Here is a 27,567-nt window from a genome sequence, read left to right as displayed (position 1 = left end):
CAACAGGCACAATTATCCTTAAAAATCCCTAATTAAAACACGGGCTACTGGTTTGGCTGTAACAGACGCCAAGCTAAAACTCAAGCCTCGACGTAAGTTCCTGTCCGCCTGCTACTCACTGTAGCTCCCCTCGAGAACACATTTAGTCTTATTTATGTTTTAAACTGTTCATTTTCTATTATTATGTCTACTAGTTTGGGTAATACAAGAGCGTAAACATGCCTATAGGGGTGTTATTTCATGTCTAATAATGTAAAAAACTGTATTTAGAAGGTCGTAAACAGGTTGAGAATATTCCACTTATAAATAAGGAATCCTATTTCATGGAAATTCACTTATCAGGAAAACCCACACAAGTGAGGAGAGAACATCCAAACGCCACATGGTGATCCGGACCTCCTAACCACTACACGGGTGTGCTGCTGAGAAGAATGTCTATCAAGGTAAAATACTAGTCTAGTTACAAGGTCAGGCAGTCCAAAGTGGTGACAAACACGAAGAACATGTCTCCCCAAACAACAGTGACTGATGACCCTGAGCAGAAATATAGACATTACAAAGATAACTCACAGATAATATGTCTACAATGTAAAACAACGTAATGGCCTCCATTCAAGGTTGAAAAAGTCAAGCTAGCACTAGTCACACCAGTAAAAAGAAAACATTTTTCAAATGCATGCCATGTTTTGGTATGCATTTCATATTACACAGATTTTGACCAACCTACAAAGAGCATTCTGCTGGCTTTGTATATTCCTCCAGGATTCCATGAACATACCTGGCCTCTCACTGCATTTCATGCATGGTCAACAGTCATTGGTCGGTCTCGAACGGCAATAATTATAGCCACACTACTGATCTATGGACAGTACTGCAGTCGTTAATAAGGCCTGAAAAGTAAACACCATTTATTGTTTTTATTTTTAAATGGCCAAAAATGTAATAGAAAGAAATAATACTATTTGTTTAATGTCTGAATGTTCCAGTTATTGGGATAGTTAAATTGTGGTCATCAGTGGCGGGCGGTGCATTTGTCACCTTGGCCTTCAGTGGGGACTTAAACAGCAAGAATTTTTCTGGCCAGCCTTATCATTTTCCTATGCATTTCAAAATAGCAAAGAGTACATTTGGAATACTGTACTGGACGTGAACAAATGTATTGCAATTGATGTGTGACGGATGGGGGATAGGAATAAGCTTTGCTTCTTTCTACTCCTTTTTGGACATGTAGAACAGTAAGTTCTGCTGATGATGTGTTCAGGTAAGAATAAAGTTATAAAACAAGAATAAAGTTATAGAAGAGCGTCAGACACTGTGTGACTCTGTGGGGAGCTAAAGTACACTGTGCCGCCGTCTGTCATCACAATAGAGAGCCGTGGTTTGCCATGATGTGCCATATTCAGAGAGAGATTTGATTTACTTACAAATCATTATTTTACTTATACTTCTTGACCATTATTTTGTTGGATGCTTAAAAGCCATTTTGTAGATGTTTCCAGTATTTGGCACAATGAACATACAGAGTATACAATATTATGTGGATTTATTAGTAGAGTAAAAACAAGGACAGCTGCATTTAATAGAAGAATTGTGTCTTTTCCAGTAAAACAATTACTCACTGGCACTGTCACATCATTATGTGTGTAATAAATAACACGGAAGAGTGCTCATCTTTTCAGTAAATCCAACGTCTGCGGGGCTGGAGATTAACTCTCTGCGAGTACAAACTATTTCTGCTCTTCCGTGTGTTTCCTATTCAAACCTGCAAGCATTATTTTGTCCACTTGAGGCAGCATCATTTGTACTGCATATCTCCAAGTCAATGTAGAAAATGTGATGACAATTGTCATATTCCATTCAGAACTGAAAATGCTGCAGAGTTGCGAAAAGAAGAGATGCAACTGGGTGATATTCTCTGACGTGCATACATTTAAAATAAAAACAGAAGACTAATGCATGAAGAACCCCTTGGCCTCTCCTCCTAAAACACGTTTCTCTGATTCATCAGTCCAACACACACACACACACACACACACATGCATGTGAATGTGTCTGTTTGGAAAGGACAGAGACAAGAGAGGAGGTCTGGGAATGCTGAGGAGGGTCGAAGCGGGGAGGGGATATGGAAAGTTGCAACTTCAGTGCAACGTAGACCACATGCTTTGTGAAGGAATGCACGCGTCTTAGTAGGAGAGCAAAGGAAAAGAAGCGAGAAGGCGACAGGAGGTGGAGGGAGGACGCAAAGAGGGAGGGATTTCAAGTAGCTGCAGCGTGGCTTGCTGCATGTCTGAATGAAAGAACCTCTCTCTCTCCTGCTGTCTGGACGCATGGCGTCCGTTCGTTGCAGCTAGCGAGCACATGTCCAGAGAAAACAAACCAGGAACAGCCTTTTTTTAAGATGGAAGACAACATTTGGCTGAAGTAACATTTCCTTCTTTGCATGGTTTAAACCTCTTTTTAAAGGGCTGGATACCATGTGGCTGCTTTTGTAAGGATTGCAAGTGTTTTGTTTTTGACCATTTGTCATTTTATGGCCTGAGAAACTCCTGTCAAGATTGAAGATCAAGGGCTGAATCTGAAACATTGAGAACTTTGGGCCCAATATCCATCCACAAACCACCTGGGCAGATGCACAGCAGATTTCCATAAGAAAAAACAAGACTTGGAAACCTTTTTTTTTTTTTACCTTTAGACATCATTTGAACAGCTTGTCGTTTAGGCGTGATATGCGGAGTCTCCTGGGTGTACCGTAGGACAATTTGCAAACAGGTGTGATTAGTAGTCAGTGTTTTTGATGCACACACGCAAAGAACTTCAGGAACATCAATGCTTTGCAATCAACTGTCAATGTACCTCACTTTAATATTAGTGAAACATGTATATTCTCTCATGAAGCCAACTCACGTTACAGTTGTGTTTTTATTTGCATCTCACTTCACATAGCACACTTTGCATTTACAAGCTATACTGACGTATACGTTATTATCAGTCTCGCACTAGAAATGAAATCAAACTTTACTGAACTCAGTGCTGAAAAAATGACCTTACCGATATGCACCCGGAACCAACTTCACAACTTCCCCGCTCGCCTTCTCCTCACCATGCTGCTGCTGCTCATCCAGGTGAGGTGGGGGGGTTGTCATCCCCAGTGTTTGGACTACAAGCCACCATTTGAGCCTCGGCAGCCACTGCTCTTCTGCAAGAACTACTCCAAATTTGGATGCTGTGACGAAGAAAGGGATTATCAGCTGTCAGTCAGGTTTTACACCATCATGGAGAACTTTGATCATTCTGGTTATGTCACCTGTGGAAATTACATCCGCAACATTCTCTGTCAGGTAAGCACTAGACTTGATTGCCAGAACAACAGGCCTTTATTGCAGGTTCAAATAATCTCACAACAGGCACAATAATAATAACAAAATAGTCATAATCCTAATGGTCATAATAATAACACAGGCTAGTGTTATGGCCATAACCCATGCCAAGCTAAAACTCAACCCTGAACCCCTGGTGTCAAGTCCTGTTCTCCACACATCCCAAACACATTTATCGCAACATCAAGTTTATTTATGTCTTAAATGGCTTATTGTTTGTGATTATATCAACTATATTGGGTAATACAAGTCTAAAGGTGACTGTGGGGTTGTTATTTCATGTCTAGAGGGCTCTAATTATGTTAAAAATCGTAAACAGCTTTTCTTTGCTCTAACTACGAATATTCCATTTATAAAGAAAGAATCCTACTTTGCGGAAATGTACTTACCCTGGTCGGGCCCGGAACCAATTAACTGCGATTAACAAGGCATTACTCTACCTTAACTGTGTTGATGAATAATTAATGAAAAAGCAACCAGTTTGAATATTTTTCCTATTAATCAGTTTTGCCCCTTATAACATCTAACAATCTCATGTTATAGAAACAAAAATGAATATTGTAAAGACACATAATTTACAATGCATTCAAGCCAAATTAGTGTTTTATGTCTAATGAGCTTCATGAAAAATGTTACTTGCACACTTTATCACATGAAACTACTCACAACATACAGTTTGAATGTGTAACCACATGACGTCATGCTTTGAAAACAACAAATAAAGGACGTTGCCTTTCAAGTGTGTTCATTCTCATAAAGGGAGGGAATGACCACTTTAACGTGCACTTCACTGCAACCTTAACGACAGCAGACGTGGTCTGAACGAGCAGTTATTTTTCACAACAATGACTCATACTGCACCAGTCTGCTGTAATTTCCTCGCAGCGGACGAGCAAACCTGTTAAACGTCTGTCCATTTGGGCCTTGCTGCATTTAGATCTCTTTTCTGGGCTCAGTGGTCCAAGTCGGAGCCTAGCACTCAAGCTCCCATGTCTCGGTTCCTGGCAAAGTGAGCCTTGAAGCTCGCCCCACCTACCGATTGCATAATTGAGTCCTGATTACGTGCAACTCAGACTGTAACTACATGGAGTCTGAATTAGAAGGTGTCTATGATAAGATCACACAGATAAACCACCCAAAATGGGAATAACAGTGAAATATCTTCTCACTGCTAAAGTATAGGTTTCTATCGCTGCTGTAATTACAGTCTACTCTGGAGGCAGGGTGTTTCTTGAGTGTAATGACAGCACTGCTATGCCTTTATGACTTTCAAAGTCAGTTGATCTTGAAAAAAAGTCATCTCAAATTTAAAAATGACTGGTGGTTAATCTGTGTTTTACTTCTCTTAAACTTTTAGCCTCATTTGTTAGATTTTTGTCATTTGTCATCTCCCAGGCTGATGGTTAGATTTAAGAGGGATGAGTGAGGTCAAGTTGGACTACTGCCGGCATACTTTCTTTTGATAAATCCGCCTTACTGAGACTCTCTGTTCCCGCTGCACTGTGGGAGCCTCCTGGCACTGATATCAATGGCAGAGTGTGAGAGAGAAATAGATCCCCCTCAAACCTAATGGACCAAACAAACATCCTCTTCCTCTGTTGGCTGGGGGACAGGATAAATCAATTTCCTCTATGAGCAGTAAAGCAATAAAGAAAAAGAGATTAAATAAGATAACAAATATACAGTATTTCCAGGAAGGTAAATTGATCTGAGGAAACAACTAAAATCCTCTATTCTACTATAAATATGCTCTAAAGTCCCCCTCTAATTTGTGGGTTGTTGCGAGGCAGGAGAGGACTGAGGCCTTGGACAAGGAGAGTTGGTTGTCATAACATAAATAACATAACATAATATCAAATAAAATAAATAAATAATAATAAGTATGGCCGCACGGTGGCTTAATGGTTCGCATGTTGGCCACACAGTCAGGAGAGCTGGATGATCTGAGTTCGAATCGCCGTCGGGCATCTCTGTGTGGAGTTTGCGTGTTCTCGTGTGTTCTCCCACATCCCAAAAACATGCATGTTAGGTTAATTGGCGACTCTAAATTGTCTACCACAGGTATGAATGTGCTGCACGGTGGTCGAGTGGTTAGCATGTTGGCCACACAGAAGACCTGTGTGAAGGCACGGGTTTTCTCCAGGTACGACGGTTTCCTCTCACATTCCAAAATGTGGTTAATTGGACACTCTAAATTGTCCATAGGTATGAATGTGAGTGCGAATGGTGCCCTGCAATTGGCTGACGACCAGTTCAGGGTGTACCCTGCCTCTCGCCCAAAGACAGCTGATGCCAGTCAGTCGCAGGGCACATATAGACAACAGCCATTCACACTCACATTCAGTGAGTCCAGGGTGTACCCCAAAGTCAGCTGGCATAGGCTCCAGCACACCCCTGCGCCTCCTGTGAGGCTCAGCGGCATAGAAGATGGGTGTATGGAAAATAAAAGTAACAAGAATGTACACAAAACACTTTGTTGACATTTACATAATTACATTGGCTAGTCTACACATTGTTATTCACTACTACCTCTGCTGCTTTATTAGCTTTGTCCTTCAAGGCCACCATACTGTCACACTTTTGATGCTACAAGCATAAAAAACAGAACAACCTTCCGTAGCCATAAAAACTATTCAAAGGTAAATTTAAAAGAAGAGTAAAATAAAAACTACAGACAAGGCTGTGAGAAAAACTAAATAAGAAATACAAAGGCTACGTTCACACTGCAAGTCAATTCCGATTTTTGTGCTCATATGTGACCTGTATCTGAGTTTTTCATATCAGTACGAGAACATTTTGCACAGAAAACAATGAAACTTTACACAGAGGTAGCATGAGGAATAACCTGTCGCCTTGCTGGTGTGGTCGCAGGTTTTATGAATGGAGTTGCTTGCTGAAAATGTCGCACAGAAAACAGGAACTAAACAAAATAATAGCATATTAGGATGCAACCCATGACATTATTTTGTATTTGACAAAACTGAGGTTAGTTTTACAGCTGTGAAGTAACCTACCCAGAAGTCTTCTGGCGCCTACCAGGGGAGTCCGGCCTCACACTTTGAAAACCCCTGCTATAAATAAAGGAGCTATTTGTATTTTGTTATTATAATACAATCTGGCTTTTACATGCACTGTTAAACATGACAATGCACAAAGCCAAACGCTTTACTCAGTCATTCTCTTTTGAGTAATGAATAATGAAATATGGCCTTTTGTTCTGAGAATAGATTCTGAGCTAAAAACCACATCATGGTTTGGGTTTTGTGTCTTCTTGTGCCTTAAGTTCGACCTTCTGGGTGTGGCTGAGAGAGCGGTTGTGACTTAATAACCGGCTGGACCTTGTCTTGTATCCATTTATACCAGGTTGCACTTATACGAGCACGTGTGTGCACACACACAGACACATACAGGCTGTATAACCAAAGGTCTGGCTGGACTTGAGTGAGGCAGCTGCAGGGGAATATACACACACATCGTCTATTTATGAACATTCCTGACTCAACTCCTGAGATTAGCATCAGTTTGAACAACTTTACACGCTTTCTGCTCTTGATGAAGCGCAAAAGAAAGCGTGACACATCAGTTTATGACACAAACACTTTTAAACACATTGTTCGAGTTTGAAAGTGGGGGATTTTTTGGATATGCCCTCTTTCACAGTCTAGTGGAATGAAAACATCCAAAATACACATTTAGATATTTTTCTACCACAGCTGTTTGCGGTGTTCTGTTTGCATAATTTAAAATAAATAGCATAATAAGGTCATTCATTCAGTCATTGTTTTTGCAGCATGAAGCCAAGTTTTCTGTTGCAAACTGATGACATCAGTGAGTTAAGTTGGGTGAAAAACAGCCAAAGCGTGAGTTGCTGTAAATATACCATGTGTGTACATTTAGTGTACTTCTCACAGGGATTTGTGTTGGAAAATTGTCGAAGTTGTCAGCTCTCTGAGCACTGAAAATGATGACTCTTGTCAAAAGTCTGGAAATGCAGCAATACATTTATTGGAGGTTGGGGTAGATCCCTTACTTTTCATCCTAATTCTTCATGTTACAAAGACATTTTGGACAAATGCTTTGTGGGAACAGTTTAGCGAAGGCATGACTGCATCCCACTGCACAAAACAAGCCTGATCGGATTGGTGTGGAAGAAACTGATTGGCCTGATTAGTTCTTGTCAGTGTAAAGGACTAATATCCTTGTCTGCATGTGTGCTGGTGCTGATGCATGCATCGTCATCATGGCTCTTGTATTAAAAGCATTACAGTCAAAATAACATAACTGTGAAGCATCTAATTATTAAACATTTCTAACCCTGTGCAGGAGTGTTCTCCATACGCTGCCCACCTGTATGATGCAGAAGATGCAAACACACCCATGCGGGTGTTGCCTGGACTGTGTGGCGACTATTGTCATGGCTACTGGCACCAGTGTAGATACACACTGAGCCTCCTCCTGGAGGACCTAGGGAACCCAGGACAGTTTACAAACCTGACGGCCACAATAGAAGAAGATCAGAGAAGGTTCTGTGAATTTCTGGAGCTGAAGGATGTACAATACTGCTACCCTAACGTCTTGACAAACACAGGTAAGTCTGTATTATATGGCTCAAGTTCAGTTCAAATCAAACGTGCAATGTGGAGTCATAACGCATAATTAATGAGGATGAGCCAGAACAAGCAAGCTGTCACATGCCTGTAATTTAATCCCAGAACGAACGTGGCAAATTAAATACCTGCCTGAACATCTGCTTACCAAGTCAAGTCAAATTATGTCAACATGCAGCAACGTGTGTTACCGTGATGCCAGCAATCAGCATACTTTAGATTGCAAGTGCATAAATGCATAACATTGTTTCCCTCTCCTCTTGTCATGTCCAGAACTAAATGCTAATCTGGGTTTGGTGCAAGAGGATTCTGAAGGCTGTCTGGAGTTATGTTTGCAGGAGGTTGCAAACGGACTCCGCAACCCGGTGGCTATGATCCACGCAGATGACGGAACACATCGTTTCTTCGTGGCTGAGCAGCTAGGCTATGTGTGGGTATATCTGGCCAATGGCTCCAGGATCGACCGTCCATTCCTCAACCTCACACGCGCTGTCCTGACATCACCTTGGGCTGGAGATGAGAGGGGATTCCTCTGCATGGCTCTGCACCCAAGGTCAGCACTGTTAGATCACACAAAGTACACTACATATACAAAATAATTTGGACACCCTGTCATATCCAAAGCACTGAAAACTAAAGGATAGCGTTGGTCACCTTTTGCAACAGTCTTTTGGAAGACACGATGTAGGCGTGTGTCTGAGGGAATTTTTGTCTGTTTATTGAAAGGACTTCGAGGTCACTGATGGATGATGGGACACAGTCATGCTGGAACACAAAGGTGGAAGCATATAATTATCCAAAATGTTTCAGTAAAAGATAGTGAATTGCCGCAAAGTAGGATTCCGTATTTATAAATCAAATATTTTAGTGGTTAGAGCATAGCAAACCTGCTTATGACATTCTAAGTACATTTTTAACATTTGCCCTCTAGACATGAAATAACACCCCTATAGTCACCTTTACACTCATATTACCCAATATACATACATATACACATGATGCAATCACAGAAAATCAGCCATTTAAGACATAAATAAAACCCTTTTCTATCAATAAATGTGTTGCAGATGCATTGACAGATGCGTTCCAGATGCGCTCACCACCACACAAACAGGCTTCTACGATCACGGATCGTTTTGACATTGATATTACCAACAGCATTATTTCAAGTGATTCACAGACATATCGGGAGTTACTACGAGCTAGCAAAGCTGCAGCTTGTGTTTACTCCGCTGTTAACGTTACGTTATTTGTAATAGTCGCGAGCCGTAGAGTTTTTCATGTGACTTTCACGCAAACACACACTATTCTCCACATTACATACATTCTCTCCATTGCTAATACGTAGTCTGCTGAGCTTTTAGAACCAGACCGGCGAACTAATGTTATGGACGTTCTCCACATGAGAAAACTTCCCTCCGTGTGTGTGTGTGTGTGAGGACAGCGTCTGCTTCACATTGGCTCTGCCACTAACGCGAGCTGTGGCTTGCTTAACCAATGAGATGGCGCCGTGGGTGGAGCAATGCTGGAGAGAGAAGTCGCAGCCGGCGAGAGAGAGGCGCGGCTGCATCTGAGCCGAAATAACCAAATTTGAGCTTGATTTCTTGATATCGGCCTGTTGGATTTAAATAAAGACCGATACCGATATACGTCAAAATTCAAAATATCGGACCACAAATTATGGTCAATATTATGTTATTATTATTGTGTCTGTAAGATAATCCTCCTACAATGAAAGTTCCAGACCAAGTTTGATGCTTGTGTGCCTAACCAAACATTACTGACATCTAGTGGCCAGTGTAAAATACTACATAACATTACATTTTTGAATGCATCTTCTGAATGCCTTATATTTTCATTTGAGTTCATTTAGCAAATTTTATGATTGTAAATGCTCAATTTAGGCAAAAATACATACAATTTGCTCAAACATGGAAATTGCTTGACTAGCAATGGGCCGTATTCAACCACGAAACAGCATGACTTATTAATATATTTTGAAAAACCGTGATAGAGTGAAGCCGCGAAATTCAAACCACAAACTTTCTGTTATGCAGCACATCAATAGTGCATGATTTTGTCAATTGCATACTTGTGTGTATTTAGGTTCACCACAGTCAGGAAGGCCTATGTTTACTACTCGGTGTCTGTCAAGAAGGAGGAGAGGATACGCATCAGCGAGTTCACACTGTCAACGTATGATGACAACCAACTTGACCACTCCTCAGAGAGGTGAGAAGGGAAAAACACTGCAAGTATACTGTATGTAACACTAAGAATATGTAAATCCTAAATATTCTTTCTACTAGGGTCTTCTGCACAGTGTGCACAATTCAAAATCAAGTGAATTGTCTTCTCTTTTTCTTTATTGCAGAACCATCCTTGAAGTGGTACAACCAGCATCCAATCATAACGGGGGCCAGCTTTTGTTTGGCCATGACGGATATCTGTACATCTTTATTGGGGATGGTGGTCGAGCTGGGGACCCTTTTGGAAAATTCGGTAACTCGCAGAACAAGTGAGTATCATTCCATTATTATTATTACACCATATTTTTCAACAGTGCTTGTGGGAGATACAGTATGTTATTATTTTGAAAACACGCATTTAATTTGAAACTGCTTATTGTTACTAATTACTACATACCTGTGCTTCATTCAACCTGAAATCAAGACAGAGAGAAAGTCTTCCTTAATGATTATTAAAATGACTGTGCGTCACTTAAGATGTAATTCTTCCATATCATTACACTTTTAAACAACATTTAAATACAAATTTGAGCGTTCGGATTGCAGTGTTACAAAAAAAAGAGTCACATAGTCTCTGACCCTCTTTTATAACTTTATTCTTACACACATCACACATCAACAGCAGTGCAATTCCAACACCGTATATGTATCTCCTACTCCAAACAAACACGTCTCTAGCACATTCATTGCAACACCACTTCCTCATTGTCACTAGACAGAGCGTGAGATGCGTTCAGGGACACTCCGAACATCACAACAATGTCTTTATTATGCGTGTATGGGGGAGTCTAAAGACACAGAAATGCAATGAAAATCAATCAGTGGATATTCTTATCACTCACTTTGCAACTCCTAATGTGGAAGTACAATTTGGTGAATTTAAGTGTGCTCAGAAATCCCAGAAAATTCACTCAAAACATGTGACTTCAACTTCAATGACGTGGTGTCTTTGAACGCAACACCTCATTGCTCATAACAATACAGTTAAAGTATGATTCAAATGTTCTGCTACTAAAGAAACCAGTGTAAATAGATTTTCAGACACGTGTACCATCTCTTAAGTTAATTTAAGTTAACTTGGCGCTGTTAATACACATATAATATAATGCAATACAAATATACAGTACATAATTCTGCCCTGTCATTTATCTTGCTTTCAATAAAATACAGTAAAATTGGGCATATTTCACACATGATGACGGTAATATGGTAATATGGTTTAATTAATTTTGAACATGCATACACGTTACATTGGAATACATCACATAGTACAATTTACTGTTCTACATGTCCAAAAAGCAGGAGAAAGAAGCAAATATTCTTGCATCCTAGCCCCACATCCGTTTAACATCAATTGCGATACATTTGTTTACTTCCTGTTTTCCAAATGTACTCTTTGCTAGTTTAAAATACATGGGAAAATGATAAAATAATATGATAAGGTAATATAAGGTAACATAGTGTGACATGGTGATTAATCGTGATTAATTAATTTGAAAACCAGGATTAATCTGATTTTAAAAATTTAATCCTTTGATAGCCCGACTGAAAACATATGTTGTATAATGTTAACCCTAGAAAAAGTTTAATGTTAACCCTAGAAAATGAATGGTTAAAATCAAATCAGTGTACAAGATGACTACAACATTACTCATTACCTGCTGCAGTTCTTATTTCTATTAGGTATTGCATGTTAAAGCCACAACATATGTTACTGGCCATGTCATCATTCACTCTGAATGAGTCACTGTATCGTTTGGGTCAATGAACAAAGGGACAGGAAGTAGGCAGTGAAGATATTTGAAGACATATTTCAAGAACTGTGTCATATACAGTTCCATTATGAGCAAATACGTCCCACGCTTACAAATTAAATGCTGCTTTGAAGTCTAGCAAAATGATTTCATGTTGAACGTGGTTGTCTGAATCAAAGGTCACAAAGTGTTCCTGACAAATCTCTGGCTAGTGAAGCCCCGGGTTGACAATCACAATTTGGTATCTTTTTTGTGCCGATTGCACCCTGAAAGTGCATGTCCAGACAGCTAGAGTATAGCTGTCTCTGAGCGGTTGTGTTGACACGCAGTTTAACTGTGCAGGGAATGAGGGAGAATAAACCTCGCCAAGTCTAATATTGACACTACACATTGCGGGCTGCCACACTTTGGTATTTGTGGGAGGAGGGGCATTTTTAGAGAGAGGAAAGTGGTGGATGCAGTCTACGTAAGAGGCTGGTTAATTAAATCTCTGGAAAAGAGAGATGGGGAAGATGTTGAATGGAAAGAAGAAAATGGTGACAGGGTGAGGTTGAAGGCAGAGATTGACAGGGCTAATTGTTTAAATCAGATAATTGCAGTTAAGAAGATTCTTAAGAAGAAGTTGGAGGCAGGCGCCATCAAGCCCGATTCTATATTTCCACACTCACTCTTACACTAACGCTCTACTTTCCGTAGGTCAACCCTGCTTGGCAAAGTGCTGCGAGTGGATGTCAATAATAATGATGATGGCGCCCCTTACAGCATCCCTTCAGATAACCCATTTCTGGGAGAGAAGGAGAGCCTTCCAGGTACATCCCTTTCTCGTCTTATATTTTTTGTACATCTTTTTATGTCTTTATGTAACCTTGTTGCAAGGTTTCAGAATATTTTGATGAATTTGCATCACTGTGCATTTGCAGAGATTTATGCTTATGGTGTGCGCAACATGTGGCGTTGCTCTATTGACCGTGGTGATCCGGAAACAGGCTTTGGTCGAGGCAGGATGTTTTGTGGTGATGTGGGCCAGAACAAATTCGAGGAAGTCGACCTCATCTTTAAAGGTATATTGGCTTACTTCTTTGACTCACTTCTTTCAAGGTCTATGTGTCACCTCGCTACACAATATGGTAGAAATTGGTTTTATATTTTTAGTGTAATCCTGCTAATTGTGTCGGCTTAACTGCACCAAAATTCTGTGAAATCGCCTTGTAGGAAAAAAATATAAAACTGCTGACATGATCAGTGTGTCTGGTTTATTTTTAAATTCAGTTGTGAAAACAAATAAAATGCTGCATTATGAGGAAACCAAAAGTCTAGACTGTTCCATTAACACACCCAATGCGTTTAAAGGCGGCAACTATGGATGGAGGGCAAAAGAAGGCTTCAACTGCTATGATCGCAAACTCTGTCGCAACTCATCTCTGGGTAAGTCTTTTTCTTCCCCAGCTGTCACCATATACTGTACATCATTCTTTGAATGTATTCATACAGTCATCATTTGGCCTATAAATAGCGATGGGAATTTCGGCTCTTTTGGCTCCCAAATGGCTCTGCTATCACGGTTTTTCAAAAATATTATAATTAATAAATCTTGCTGCTTTGTGGTGGAATACAGCCTATTATTAGTAAAAATAAATGCACATTCAAGCAAAACTGTTGTGAATTGTCTAAATGAAGCATTTTCAATCATAAAAATGGCTATATGAACTAAAATACAAATATAAGGCATTCAGAAGACGCGATCCAAGACAATTTAATATGTAACACTTTACACTGCTCACTAGGCGTCAGGAAGGTCACTGTAATGGTCGGTGAGACACACAAACACCACACTTGATTGCCGGAACAACAGGCTTTTATGGCAGGTTTGTATTATCTCACAACAGGCACAATAATCCCTAATAAAAATTCCTAATAAAAACATGAGCTACTGTTACGGTCGTAACCCACGACAAGCTAAAACTCAACTCTGTACCCCTGATGTCACTTCTTGTCCACCCGTAGAGAACATATTTATAGCAACACATACGTGCATGAGTTGTTTATGTCTTAAATGGCTTATTTTCAGTTAGTTTTTCTACTATATTGGGTAATATGACTGTAAAGGTGACTTCAGGGATGTTATGTCATGTCTAGAGGGCTCTAATAATGTAAACTGTATTTAGAAGGTCGTAAACAGGTTTTCTGTGTTCTAACTATGAAAATATTATAACACATAATATTATAAGAAAATAAAATATAAGATAAGGTAGCATCCAGGTAACAGTTTTTGCATGTTTTAATGAAGATTGGCATTTAGAAACACAACAGAAAAAAACACGACGGGTCGTTTACTTCAAAGAGCCGGATTCTTCGTGAACGACCATCGCCACTACAAACCTACATAACATTCACAAGCCCATGCTGCTGCTAACATTAACCCCTGAGCAGAGGTAACAATCACAATCATCCCTCGTTTATCGCAGTTAATTGGTTTCAGACCCGACCATGATACTGTAAGTGCATTTCCACAAAGTAGCATTCAACATCAATAAACAAAATATTCTAGTAGCTAGAGCATGGAAAACCTGTTCTGACTTTGTAAATATGATTTTTTTTACCAATGTTAGAGCCCCATAGCCATGAAATAACACACCACTTTTACACTCTTATTATTCTTTGTTTACAACACATTGCTCAACTGTAGCCTCCACTTTATTTATTCTAAACTTAAGAAAGGGTTTCAAACGGAGTGGGGGAAAAGGACAATAGACGATAGAGTGTGGGAGCGAGGGACGACTGTAATGCGATTTGTATCACTTGCCATCCCATGCTGATCTTCATGTGTTCATAGTGTTCTAGTCATAATAATTCATGTGCTCTGTGTCATACAGATGATATCTTGCCTATCTTTGCCTACCCCCACAAGTTGGGCAAGTCAGTGACAGGTGGATACATCTACAGAGGTTGCCAAATGCCCAACCTCAATGGACTCTACATCTTTGGGGATTTCATGAGTGGGTGTGTGCTTCTGCCTTAATCTACAATGAAATATAGAAATGTCTTTGCATTCTGACAAGCCGCATGACAAATCTGCATGACTGAATGACTTTCTAGGCGTTTGATGTCCTTGAAGGAGGATGTGGCCACAGGTGAATGGCAGTACAATGAGATCTGTATGGGAAGAGACAAAACCTGCAGATTCCCCAAACTCATCAACAGCTACTATAAATATATCATCTCTTTTGCAGAAGATGAAGCAGGTAAGGGCACGTTTTCTCTGACATAATGAGAGTGCGCACATCATTTCTGGTTATTTGATGACCTTGTTATGTAGTGTACGTCAGGAAAAGAAAGCATACTGGAAATTAGGGATGAGACTGGTTTTAGACAAGTATCCATGACGGATAATGCATTTTTGCCGAGTACAAGCATGAAATGAGTACAGCTCGTCATTATGAAGGATAATCCTTATTTGGTAACTTCTTATGTATTCACTCTTCACGCTCTGTGACTGGCCAGTCACACACAGCGACCGCCCCTCCCTAGACAGACTCCTTACAGCCAGAGAGAGGAGCATGCGGTGCATTTGACAAGACAGAGTTGAAAACGGCTCGTGTCGCGTTGTGGAGGCAGTGGGTTTTCCTCAGGTCAGCTTGTATCTAAAGTTACTTGGTAAACTTGTTTTGTTACTAGGCGGTGCATTTGACATGACGGAGCTGGAAACGGCTCATGTTGTGTCGGCCACTGCCGGTGTTTTTTGTATTTTTTCCATCTGCTTGCTTCTAATTTGGCTGGTGATATAAAGTCATTTGGAAAGCTTTGAACGCAGTGCTTTTGAGAAAAATACAGTGAACAAGGCTGACAGATTATTTCGCTGTTTGCCATCACTGGATGTTTGCATGAATCACCAACGTCACACAGATCATTAAAAAATAATTAAATAAGACGTATTACAGATGACTTACACACATACACAGTACACATATAGCTGAATAATAAACTATAAATATAGCAACTTCTGATCAATCCATGTCAATTTCAGACTTAAAATAATGTACCGATTTAAGCCCCACCCATTTGGGGTTAAACCACACCCACTTCCGGTTTATGCCCCCCCCCGATTTGCTACACGGCATTTCTCGTCAGCTTTTAGCCACCACAGTTAATAGTCATGATTATAGTGCTCCATCAAAGACAACATCTCCAAAACTACCTGAGCAAAAAATGATTGTTTTCAAACTTTAAGGGCTTTTTTCCGAATTCATTCATTTTCTACTGCTTCCTGTTCAGCGTCACAGGTGAGCCGGAGCCTATTCCAGCTGACCTGTGGCGAGAGGCACACCTTCAATCATTCATTCATTTTCTGTGCGGCTTAATCCTCATTAGTGTCGCGGGGGTATGCTGGAGCCTATCCCAGCTGACTTTGGGGCGAGAGGCCGGTTAAACCTTCAATCTTAACGAAATAAAAATGATATTTTAGGTCACTTTAAATTGGTACATGACAAGAGCCACGTTTGCTGATAAATTCCAAAGAAACATTATATTTTAAGAATGTGTAGCAATGTAGGCAACGGTCAAAATTAAAAAAAGTCACTCCATTGATTCGTATTCAATAACGTGCCAACAACATCTTAATTTATTGCTCCAGTTAATAATCATTATTTAATAACGCGTCAGACAACGTAAGTCCACCAATATGAAAAGTAAATAAATTCTCTAAATATTTTTTCTGTTCATCTTTTCATGTCTGTCTCTGTGTCCTACCCTCAAAGGTGAATTGTATTTTCTTGCCACGGGTGCCGCAAGTGCAACAGCCAGAGCGGGATTCATATATAAGATAGTGGATCCCTCCAGGTAACCACTGCGACACACGTGCAGCGACGTTGAGTGTATTTGTTGTGGAAATACTGGGGCTAATTGTAACATACTGTATCAACACAACATAGCTACCTGTGTTTGACACTTACACTAAATCTTCTGTTTATTACAAAATCGCAAAATGTTCTTAAAACAAGGTGTACACATTTCAACCCCACAATTGAGTTCAAACTACAATGATAGATTTTTAAGACTAAGATAATGAAGCAGAGTTAAACAACTGTCGATCATCTAAGAAATATGATATCCTTTTTATTTCGATCAACTACCAGCCATTATTATGCTGACATTGAAAACATGATTGTAAAAAAGTGATATTTTGACTTGTGGGATTTTTTACTTAAAAATATTAAAAAAAAAAAAAAAAACAGGTCGTCTTACATGAAGGGTCGTCTTACATGAAGGGTCAATGCGGTATGTGAAACATGAGTGTCTCCATCTCTCTCAAAGGCGAGCTGCACCGGGTAAATGTGGCATCAAGCCTTTGCCAGTGAAGATAAAAGGAAAACTTATACACTTCTACCCAAAAGAAGGTAAGCTGAGTTTTCACTCTATAATTGTCATACACTCCATACACTTTAGTTTGCTAGATGGATGGATGGATGGATGGATGGATGGATGGATGGATGGATGGATAGATAGATAGATAGGTAGATAGAGAGATAGATAGATAGATAGATAGATAGATAGATAGATAGATAGATAGATAGATAGATAGATAGATAGATAGATAGATAGATAGATAGAAGGTGGTGCTAGATACTCTGCTGTCTGTTGATTGGTCGGCAGAGAATTGTCCACCTCCTGCCATCTGATAAAACAGGATTTTTAAAAAAAGCACCATTCATAAAACAAGGATTTTAATGGAAAGATAATTCAAATGACTAAAAGAAACTATACTAGCAGTAGCTTGATTAGGGTTCACCGATTCAAACCGTACTGTCACAAACTGAATTGTACAGTACCGCTTTGTGGAAATGGTGGTAGATTACACTGGCCACTGTATCATTCAAGCACTACACAGAGGTTATATTCCATATTTGTATTTTGTTTTTTTGCTTTTGGCAGAATTTGTAATCAACAAGAAACCGACCACCACGCCTGTTCCAACCACAACCACAAGGAAACCCCCTCCAACCAGAAAACCACCAATCCGAAAAACTACAACATCCACGCCAACAAGAAAAGCTTTGCCCCCTCCACCAACATCTACCACGACAAGAAAACCGCCAAAAAAGACACCGACACCAGCAATAAAAACCCCATCAACAACCGCCCGGGCAACCTTGGCCGCCACCATGGTCAAAGCCACACCCACTGGTAGGCTTACTGGTACACCCAACTACCAAAACAAGTCTGCTGTTAGGACTAACATCCAACCCACCAGTCGAGGCGTGCACATCTGTGTCACACCAGCCGTTTCCTTCTGTGCCACTCTAACTTTACTATACATGACATTAACACGCTACTAGCTACTTAACATTGTCTCAAAAAAAACCTCTGTCCTTGCTTTTGACTGGCAGCATCTTTTCAGTTTTGCTGATGATAACATGTGATCATTATGAGTCAAGCCTATATGCTTTTTGTTGCTTTTGAAAGTCCGTTGTCATCTGCCTGGCTAACAAATAACCGTAAGGTTAAAATAATTGACGCTACAACGTGACGCCTGCCTGCAGGCTTGGTCTAAGTGGAAGTATGCAGATTTAAAAAGTATTGAACATGAATTAATTTAACTTTGGCAGCTACACCTCAATTTACTTATTCCGTTATATACTTTTTTATTTTCCACTTTTTTGTGGTTTCATATGTTTTAGGGTTGATTTCAGCATAATCTTGAATTTAATCTATTTATTACAAACTGACATATACAGTATAACTGCTAAGAGCTCCTTTTTTTCTATCTCTTCATGTTATATATAATATGTGTTCTAAAATAGTATGAGTAATTAATTTATGTTTAATGTGTTTTTATAATTGAAATACTTCTTATTATCCAGTCATTTAAAATATATTTAAAAATCATAGATTCTTGATGAATACATTTGAAAATTTATATTTTTTTATTTTAAACAGTTTGACTTGACACAACTCAATAAACCAATAATTTATCAGTACGCAACATGAATATGCAATTTTGATTGTGTTCCTAATATGTTCTCATGATAAAGTCAGGTTTGTGTTTAAGGATGTTGCTGTAATTCAATTCAGTTGCAGTGTAATTGTGGCATTCATTTATGTGCATTAAGTCTTAACAGTGTGCTGTTCTTCTGCTGGTACAAGAGACTGAAGCATGCTGTAAACATTTTTTTGTCTTGAGATTTGCACTACTTTAATTTAAACCGGTCACATTGGCATTATTTATTTGGAATGAATTGAATAAATTAAGTTTGATCAGCCTCCGTTTGGACATTGATCTGTGTGTGTTTACATATTCTACATGTTGTTACATGGAATTGATGTACTCGTTTCTTTTTAAAACTCCACGTATTCAAGTAAAGAGGGTGATTCTGTCTCTCCCTCAGGTTATCGCTCAGCTGTCCACACTGCAGCCTTCTCTGGGATTCAAACCCCAACCACAACTTCAACAAGGAAACACGTGAGACTCCACCCTACTACCATTTCCCGACCTCTACCCTTCCCACAGCCTCCTCCTCCTCTGTCCACCAAAAAAACCTACACAAGTTTGACCACTGCACATTTTCCTGAGCATCAAAGAAGGTTTACCACTCCACGACCACCGTATTGGCCCACAACCTTTAAGCCCCAGAGACCCCCAATAAACGCCACTCAGACGAAAACCCAACAGGAAAAGCTCATCTTTGGGGATAAGACACGCAACACAGAGGAAGGGGATGGCAACCAAGTGAATAAGAGGCCCACGGTAGGAGGCAGAGGTTATGGGTTCAAGAGAGTACGAACAGGAGGTAGAAGGTTGCGTGTTGGCTCGGTTCGACTGGTGAGCACAGACGGTTTATCAGACCGAGGCAGAGTTGAGATCTTCATCCGTGGGGAGTGGGGGACTGTCTGCGATGACCTTTTCACCACAAAGGCCGGTACCGTAGTGTGTCGGCAGCTCGGCTTCAGGACAGCGCTGGCAGTGATGAAGAGGGCCGGGCTGGGCCAGGCAGATCGCAGCGTCAGGATTTTCTTGGATGACGTGGAATGCGAGGGTGGGGAAAGGTCCCTGCTGGAGTGCAAGAGATCCAGAGTTGGAAAGCACAACTGCTCACACTCAGAGGATGTGGGGGTGATCTGTGGTTAGAAATGCTGGGAGACGTGAGTGGGAACACCGGGAACATACAGAAGAGTCAACACTTGCTTGAAAATGTTCTATTTTCCAGATCGATATTTAAATTATACAAGCTTTAATTTCACATCCACTTACAAAAAAGATGTCGTAAAGTTCAAACTGATACCATAAAACACCTCACATAATGTAGGTGAGTACACCTGTCAGATTTCGGCAACCAATTTTATTAAAGTATGTCTTCACAAAGAACAATGCTATATACAGAATTCCTCCGCCACGCCACTGTTTGAATTTCGCTGCTTCACTCTTTCACGGTTTTTCAAAAATATATTAATAAATTATGCTGTTTTGTGGTTGAATACGGCCTATTATTAGCACTTTAAAAAAAATGCACGTTTAAGCAAATCGTATACATTTTTGTTGGAATTAAGCATTTTCAAGCATAAAAATGGCTAAATTACCTAAAATACAAATGTAAGGCATTGAGAGGACGTATTCTATGATGTCGTGATATATAATATTCTACACTGGTCACTAGGTGTCAGTGATATTATAATATATTCGGTGAGAAACACCAGACTTGATCCGCAGAACAACAAGCTTTTATCGCAGGTTTGAATTATCTCACAACAACAATAATCCCTAAAACGGGGCCCCTGCTGCGCCGTAACCCACACCAAGCTAAATAAGGAATCCTACTTAGCAGAAATTCACTTATCTCTCTATATGGAACCAATTAACTGTGATAAACAAGGGATTACTGTACACAAAACTTGGCTATCCATGAAAGTAGTACTTTAGTGTACAACTTGTATAGCAGTGTAAATTTACTCTCAACTGAAGATTAGTCAACACGCAGCTATTATTGTCAAATAGTGAAAATCAAGATTTGTGTCTTGTCGAGTGTCAAGCAATTTGGACATGTTTACTGTGAGGCGTACTCACTTGTGTCATCAGCTATTTCGACACTAATAGCTTTGTGTTGACTTATTTTCAGACGGCAGTAAACATATACTGCTATCAGGGATGTCCGATAATATTGGCCAACCAATTTATCGACCGATATTGGCAGAAAAATGAGTTATCGGTTCATATTGGTATTGTGTTTTCTGCCGATAACGGTGACTCCCCCCAGTAACCAGCTTGCTATCTCAGTATGTGCACGGTCTGGAATTTTTTCCTAATTTCACCTTCTGGTGGTAAATATGCAATTTGCAATGATTGTAAAGCCTTCCGAAGGGTGAGCATGGCATCTTTCAAATGTTTCAAATAAATACGGCACTTTTTCCAATAACTTACACTGCATACTGCGGTATTCGTCTTATTTAAATTCAGTGTTTATTTGCGAAATGCATCGAGTGGCTTCACAGTAAAAGAAGCATATGTGTGCATTCATTACACACGGTGTGACCTAACATTAGTTCGAGGGAAGAGCTGCTGCGAATATCAGCATTGGTTGATCGGTATAGTTAATGAAGTGCTGTACAATATTGGTTTATTGGATGTTGTTAAGAAAGCCAATATCAAGCATCTCTAACTGCTATACAAGCTGTACAGTGACTACTCTAAAGCATATCCATGTGTCATCTGGATAGTATTGTCCCGTGAGAATATATACTGTCATAAAAATGTTGCTGAAATGTGACGGGTGTACGCACTTATGTATGATACTATATTGGTAATTGTAGTTATAGTCAACTCATGTTTGAACATCGTCACAGGAACTCTAAAAGATATCATATTGATCAACATACTGTATCAAAACATGAGATGACCCATTTTTTTACTGACTCTTTCTGAAGAAAAAAAGACATTCTTACATTCAGGTCAGTACAGGATATACGACCAGGAATATCTGCCCGTTGTCGATGCTGTTAGTTTACAGTATAATGATATCAGAGAGGATATTTCTATTTTTATACTATCAAATTTCAGCGGGGGTATCTTCTGAAACTGGTAATGTTTATATTGTATTGAATGTAATAAACAATGCAAGGAAAAGGAAAATGCTGGACATTGTGTATTTTGAATGTAATTTGCACTCTGACGTAGGACACAGAGTGTTTGTGCGATTAATAAAGATATCTTCTAAGTTGGTTTGGTTCCCTCCTGAATTTCTTGTTGTACGACTGAACATGTTTCTATTAGCATTACCGTTCTGAGTTACAGCTGTGGGCAGTTCATTTTCTTGGAAATAGTCATCCACAATTCTTCCAAATTGGAGTATTAACTGCCAGAAGCAGCTTGAGCAAATTCCTGGCAGCCAAAATACAAAACACCAAAACTGGATGTGTTGCTACGGCACTATTAGAAGTCTTTACTCGTTCATGATCATAGGGCTCAGTGTATTTACTGTACATTGATTGCACCACTTTGAGTCTTTTTGCAGTTAAAACACTGAAATATGCATATGTACATAACCATACATAATGTATACTCAGTTTCCATGGTAAAGCAAAGACCCAAAGACATTCCACTGGGAACCACTAAAAAGATTCCATTAAGAATACGTTCCCCGGGAGCATTTATGACTTGGCGAAACATTGCAGTCCCAGACAGCAACGCATGGGGGAGCCAAAGCACTGTGCAGTCACGTGTAGCTGCATTAGCATGGACTGACCCAGATTCCTGCTTAGTAAAACATCTGCTTTTGTGATTCAAAGATGCACATAATTATTTTATATTTGTTTTCGTGATTAATCCCTAATTAACTCAGGAGAGACAGTGAGGCGGGCAAAGAAAGAGTAAGAAGGAAAAAGAAACAACAGGAGAAGAAATGCGTAATTATAAAGACCTTACATGTCACATGCAAGAAAAGATAGAACAGCGCAAATGGGGATCTCTGACGTTTAACAAAGTCTGTTCTATTTTTGCTGAAAATAAGTAATTTAAACATTAAGTATAGAGCAGGGGTCGGGAACCTTTTTGGCTAAGAGAGCCATGAAAGCCACATATTTTAAAATGTATTTCCGTGAGAGCCATATCATATTTTTTAACACCGAATACAGCCAAATGTGTGTATACAGTATTTAAGGAATACTAGCAATTTTAGAATATCAGTCTCTGAATGTATTCTTTGTAATAATGTTGTTATATTGAAGCTAACCAATAATAAATAACTTTTTACCATTAATGCAACTTCTGGTGCTGCATGGTTTTGTGACCTACTCCGTATCTTTCTTTCTTTTCCTTTTTCATCAAAAGGGTTGTCTCTTCACAATTAGCTAGCTGACTATTTGATTAAAGAAGGTTTGATTAAAGGAGGGACAACCCCAATAATAATCAAGTTTTGGTGTCTGACACGGAAAACATGGGAAGGACAGCTGGCATTGCGCTAGAAAAAAAAAATGGATGGGTTAAAATGCATTACAATGCATATTTTGAATTTTGTAATGTTTCTGTTTCTGTAATGTTTTACTTTAAAATGGCAGGAAAACAAATTAAAATAAACACATTTTATGGTGTTAAGAAATGTCTGAGAGCCAGATGCAGTCATCAAAAGAGCCACATCTGGCTCCCGAGCCATAGGTTCCCTACCCCTGGTATAGAGTAATCCCTCACCGCTTTGCACTTTGAATTTCGCGGCTTCACTCTCCTCAGTTTTTCACAAACACATTAATTAACAAATCATGTTGTTTGGTGGTTGAATAAGGCCTACTTTTAGTTTAAAAAAAAGCATATTTAAGCAAATTTGATGTATTTTGCCTAAATGAAGCATTTTCAAGCATAAAAATGGCTAAATGTACTAAAATATAAACATAAGACATTCAAACGACACATTCAAATATGTGTGACGTGTAATGATATGTAGTATTCTACATTGGTCACCAGGGGGGGCTATTCTCCCGTTTGCGCTTAAGTGTTCTCTGCGTGTTTAGCCCACCGCGCGTACAGCAGACGCACGCTCACAAGTTGTGAATGAAGGCGGGCTTATGTGACTCATCGCCAAAGGAGGCGGACTTTGCCATGACATCATTTTTAGGGGGCTGTCTGAAAATGATGGACCATGGAGTTTTCGGAACACTTGTGAATGTCATTGAAATCCATGAAAAAGATAAAGCACACTTTTAATTTAAACTTATCAATTGAAGGAGAATGTAACATGTTTAAGGGGAAGCAGTATAGAAAATGGATGGATGAATGTAACATGTTTAAATGGTATGTGTGTTTCACCAAAAATATATTTGGCTACACTGCACTGTGCTTCCTTACCTGTGCTTTTGCGCGTTTGTGTCATCATGGTCAGGTAAGCGCGTGTAAATACACGACAACCACTGTGTCTTCTTCCTGGAGAGATGTAAATAGTAAATCCGTAGATTTTGTCCGTAGACTGTGTGTGTGCGTGGGCGAGGGGGAGAGTGACAGTTCAGTTGACAATCCGCTACATTTTTCTCGTATTCTGCCTGCTCCGTTTTTGCTGATCTTTGTGGCGTGGATATGACTACCAGCAACATATGTTGTTCAATAAAGTGACTGTGGAGTGATCACCTCGATCCCCTCCTTGTTCTTTTATTAGTGTCAGCTTTCCTGTTCTGTTGTACAACCGTGAGGCGGACGGTTTGTTGAACATCGGGGAGGCAGGCTCTGTGGATGCACACCCACTGTTCTTAGCAATTGAAGCCATTGGATAGATTGGCTGATTGATAATCATCATTGAACGATTTGTGTTAATTGGTTAATTGCTTCCAGACCCGACAGCGATAATTGAATTTCCGCAAAGTAGGATTCAATACTAATAAACTGAATATTTTTTGTAGTTAGAGCACAGAAAACCTGTTTATGACTTTCCAAATACGGGTTTTAACACGATTAGAGCCCTGTAGACATGAGATAACACCCCAATAGTCACTTTTACACTCCTATCATTCTGTGTTTACACCACACTGCGCAGGCTACGGGATCACTGCAGGAACATAACAGATGGCTGCCGCTTTATTCTAAACTTAAAGTGTTTCAAACGGAGTGGGGAAGAAGGACAAAGAAGCCAAAAACTTACCACTTCCACATGGAATGAGAGGAGAACCTTTTTTTAAATTTGATCTCAGCTATGGCATGTCTGTCTCAGCCATGGCATGTCGGCTCGGCTCTGCTGGCTCAGTAGCCAGTCTCTATGCAGTGTGAAAGGTAATGTAATCTCATGCCATGTCTCATAACATTACTGATGTCACGTGACCAGAATACTCTATGTAACTTGTTTTTCAACATTTCTTGACTAATAATAGGCCATAGTCAACCACAAAACAGCAATCATTTATGAATAATTTTTTGAAAAAACACGATATAGTAAAGGACTGATATTTGAATCACAGTATAACGAGGGACGACTGCAGATTAGTACATCACAAACTTCAGGTGCAATATAATGTTTCACCTTCCGGGGCGTTGGACTTATTGCAGCCTCACAGGGAACCGGCACATTTTAGGTTTGCTCCACTCAGAGCGCAGATCTTGAATGAAGGTGCGTAGTGACAGACTTACGCAGAGGGGGGAGAATAATTGCAGTGTAGAACTGGATCAGCAGTCCCCACACATTTCACACGATGCAGCAATCACAGCGCAGCAACTTTGCTGGAAGTGGCGGACAAACCCTTTCCCAGGATAACTTCTATATAAAATGTATGTATAAACTCACGTATTTGTTCATATAACACACACAGAACGATGAACAACACTGTGTCTTTCTCCAGGATCAATTACGAGCTGTGCTGTTCATGTCATGATGCGTTCAAGTGCACTGGTAACTTGAAGTGTTAGTCATAGGCTTCCAGACATCAACCAATTAGAGGACAGAAAAATGCTGATGTGACTGTGTGCCTTCAAGTTGGCCCTGTGAGGCCAATCTGAAGTCTGGCTGCTTTCAGAAACAGCCGCATTACTAATAGTGTTTAAGTGGGCCTGCACTCCTGATTCTGAAGGCTCTGAGCAGATTACATTGACATGGAACCACATAAAAGCTGTAAGAGACACACTACAAAATAAAATAATAGACCCATGGGAATAAATTAATACATTAAAAACAATCACAGCCCTGTGTGTCTGGCTACACCAGGATTAGCTTCTACAGCAAACCTATTTACTAAAACTTACTTGCTCCTCAAGTTAATATATGATTGCAAGTCGTTACTGGAATTACAACAGGCAGTGTGGATTATGTCGACATGGCTTGGGGAAACACCTTCGCCGACAGGTGGCCGGGAGGCGGCCCCACAACAGCCGTAAGCATGGTTGTAGCGCTAGCCTGGCTAAAGGCGATACGGTCATTGAGATTCCATCTGTTTTGTCGATCACCAATCGTCATTATCATTCATTAGTGGTGAGTACCTATACCTTTGATTGTTTCAAATGTGTTTAATAAGTGCGTGGAGCATATTTAGAGCTTAAACATTGATTGTGTTTCTGTGGTTTAAACTTGTTAGCTGCTGAGGTAACAGTTCTGGAGCCAAATTTAATCTAATAATCACAACAGTCACTTTTATTGCAAATGCTGATCTGAAATCAGGGAACATCAATGTCAAGCTAGCAGGAGGTTTTGGAGGGAAAGGAGTGAGCCATACGTAAATATTATCAATTTCCATGGACATATCACTTGTGGTTTTTCGCCATTCGCTGGTGGTCCTGCAAAGTAACCCCTCGTGAAAAAAGACAATCTACTATACAAATAAAATTCAGCGTACACTAGGCAATTTGTAGAAAATGCATTCTAAAACAAAACTGAATTAATTGATTGTTATTTAGTCAAATACAGTCCCTAGAATGTGTTTTTGTTCTGTCTTTGGTATTGACAAAATACTTTGTGTGGTAGAAAATATGCAATGCAATGATGGGGCTCTTTCTTTCAAAGGTGCTGCTTCCTAGTTCATTTCCGTTTTTATCAGCAATCTCTCATTCACAGGAACAAAATGTAATCTCCCTGTTGTATTGCAAATGTGTTTTCCCAATGTATTGATGGTGGCAAACAAACAGTTGGTATTCAAGACAGCTTGCTTGATTTAATCTGGCAAAATCACTGCAAGCCATGAGTACTGAAATGCTTTCCTTTCACTTCACAGTTTGTCCAGCATCATGCTTTTTAAATGGAATAATCTTGTGAATGGAACTCATCAATAATGAGAAAAAGCTGCACAAGCGTGTGAATGGACCTGTTGATTGACAAAATATCTAAAGTGCATACAGTGTTACACAGAGGTGCTTTGGTGGTGTAACATTCGTGGCTTGCGACAGACGTGTAAATGATGCTATAGTCTCCACTGTTACGGTGTAAAGACACGTTAGCTCTAAAAAAGGGCCAAACAAAAAGGAGATGAAACCAATATTGTATTTTCTTCTTTCACATGCATTAAATTCATTTTGGGGTAAAAAATTAAAATTAATAATGAGCAAATGTAGACAACAACATAAGGCATCCTTTACACACACACACACACACACACACATTGGTTGGCGGGGTGCACAGATGGTTCTATTGGCTGA

The 27,567-nt window shown here is 39.7% G+C and overlaps 1 protein-coding gene across 2 annotated transcripts; it reads left to right on the top strand.

Annotated features, from left to right (window-relative positions):
• The first annotated feature begins 2,220 nt into the window (after nt 1-2,220).
• On the top strand, nt 2,221-22,048 carry si:ch211-136a13.1 (HHIP-like protein 1). 2 transcript variants are annotated; one of them, XM_054794221.1, is made up of 14 exons: nt 2,221-3,338; nt 7,701-7,965; nt 8,258-8,537; nt 10,091-10,216; nt 10,359-10,502; nt 12,684-12,796; nt 12,908-13,048; nt 13,338-13,412; nt 14,861-14,987; nt 15,084-15,229; nt 16,742-16,823; nt 17,298-17,380; nt 17,916-18,167; nt 19,370-22,048. In XM_054794221.1, the coding sequence occupies exons 1-14, from the start codon at nt 3,003-3,005 to the stop codon at nt 20,107-20,109; spliced, it is 2,910 nt and encodes a 969-aa protein (XP_054650196.1). In that variant the 5' UTR covers nt 2,221-3,002; the 3' UTR covers nt 20,110-22,048. The 2 variants fall into 2 exon arrangements, with proteins under 2 accessions (XP_054650196.1, XP_054650197.1); XM_054794222.1 differs by lacking the exons at nt 16,742-16,823; nt 17,298-17,380; nt 17,916-18,167.
• The last annotated feature ends 5,519 nt before the right edge of the window (nt 22,049-27,567 follow it).

This window comes from Dunckerocampus dactyliophorus, chromosome 12 (assembly GCF_027744805.1).
Source record: "Dunckerocampus dactyliophorus isolate RoL2022-P2 chromosome 12, RoL_Ddac_1.1, whole genome shotgun sequence".
Taxonomy (NCBI): domain Eukaryota; kingdom Metazoa; phylum Chordata; class Actinopteri; order Syngnathiformes; family Syngnathidae; genus Dunckerocampus; species Dunckerocampus dactyliophorus.
This window is presented reverse-complemented; position numbering and strand designations above follow the sequence as displayed.

Excerpts from the sequence above, each read along its gene's own strand:
- si:ch211-136a13.1 (XM_054794221.1), top strand. The coding sequence starts at position 3,003 with ATGAAATCAAACTTTACTGAACTCAGTGCTGAAAAAATGACCTTACCG. Across the intron at positions 8,538-10,090 it reads TGCATGGCTCTGCACCCAAG|GTTCACCACAGTCAGGAAGG; the intron begins GTCAGCACTGTT and ends GTGTGTATTTAG. Across the intron at positions 15,230-16,741 it reads TTTTGCAGAAGATGAAGCAG|GTGAATTGTATTTTCTTGCC; the intron begins GTAAGGGCACGT and ends CTACCCTCAAAG.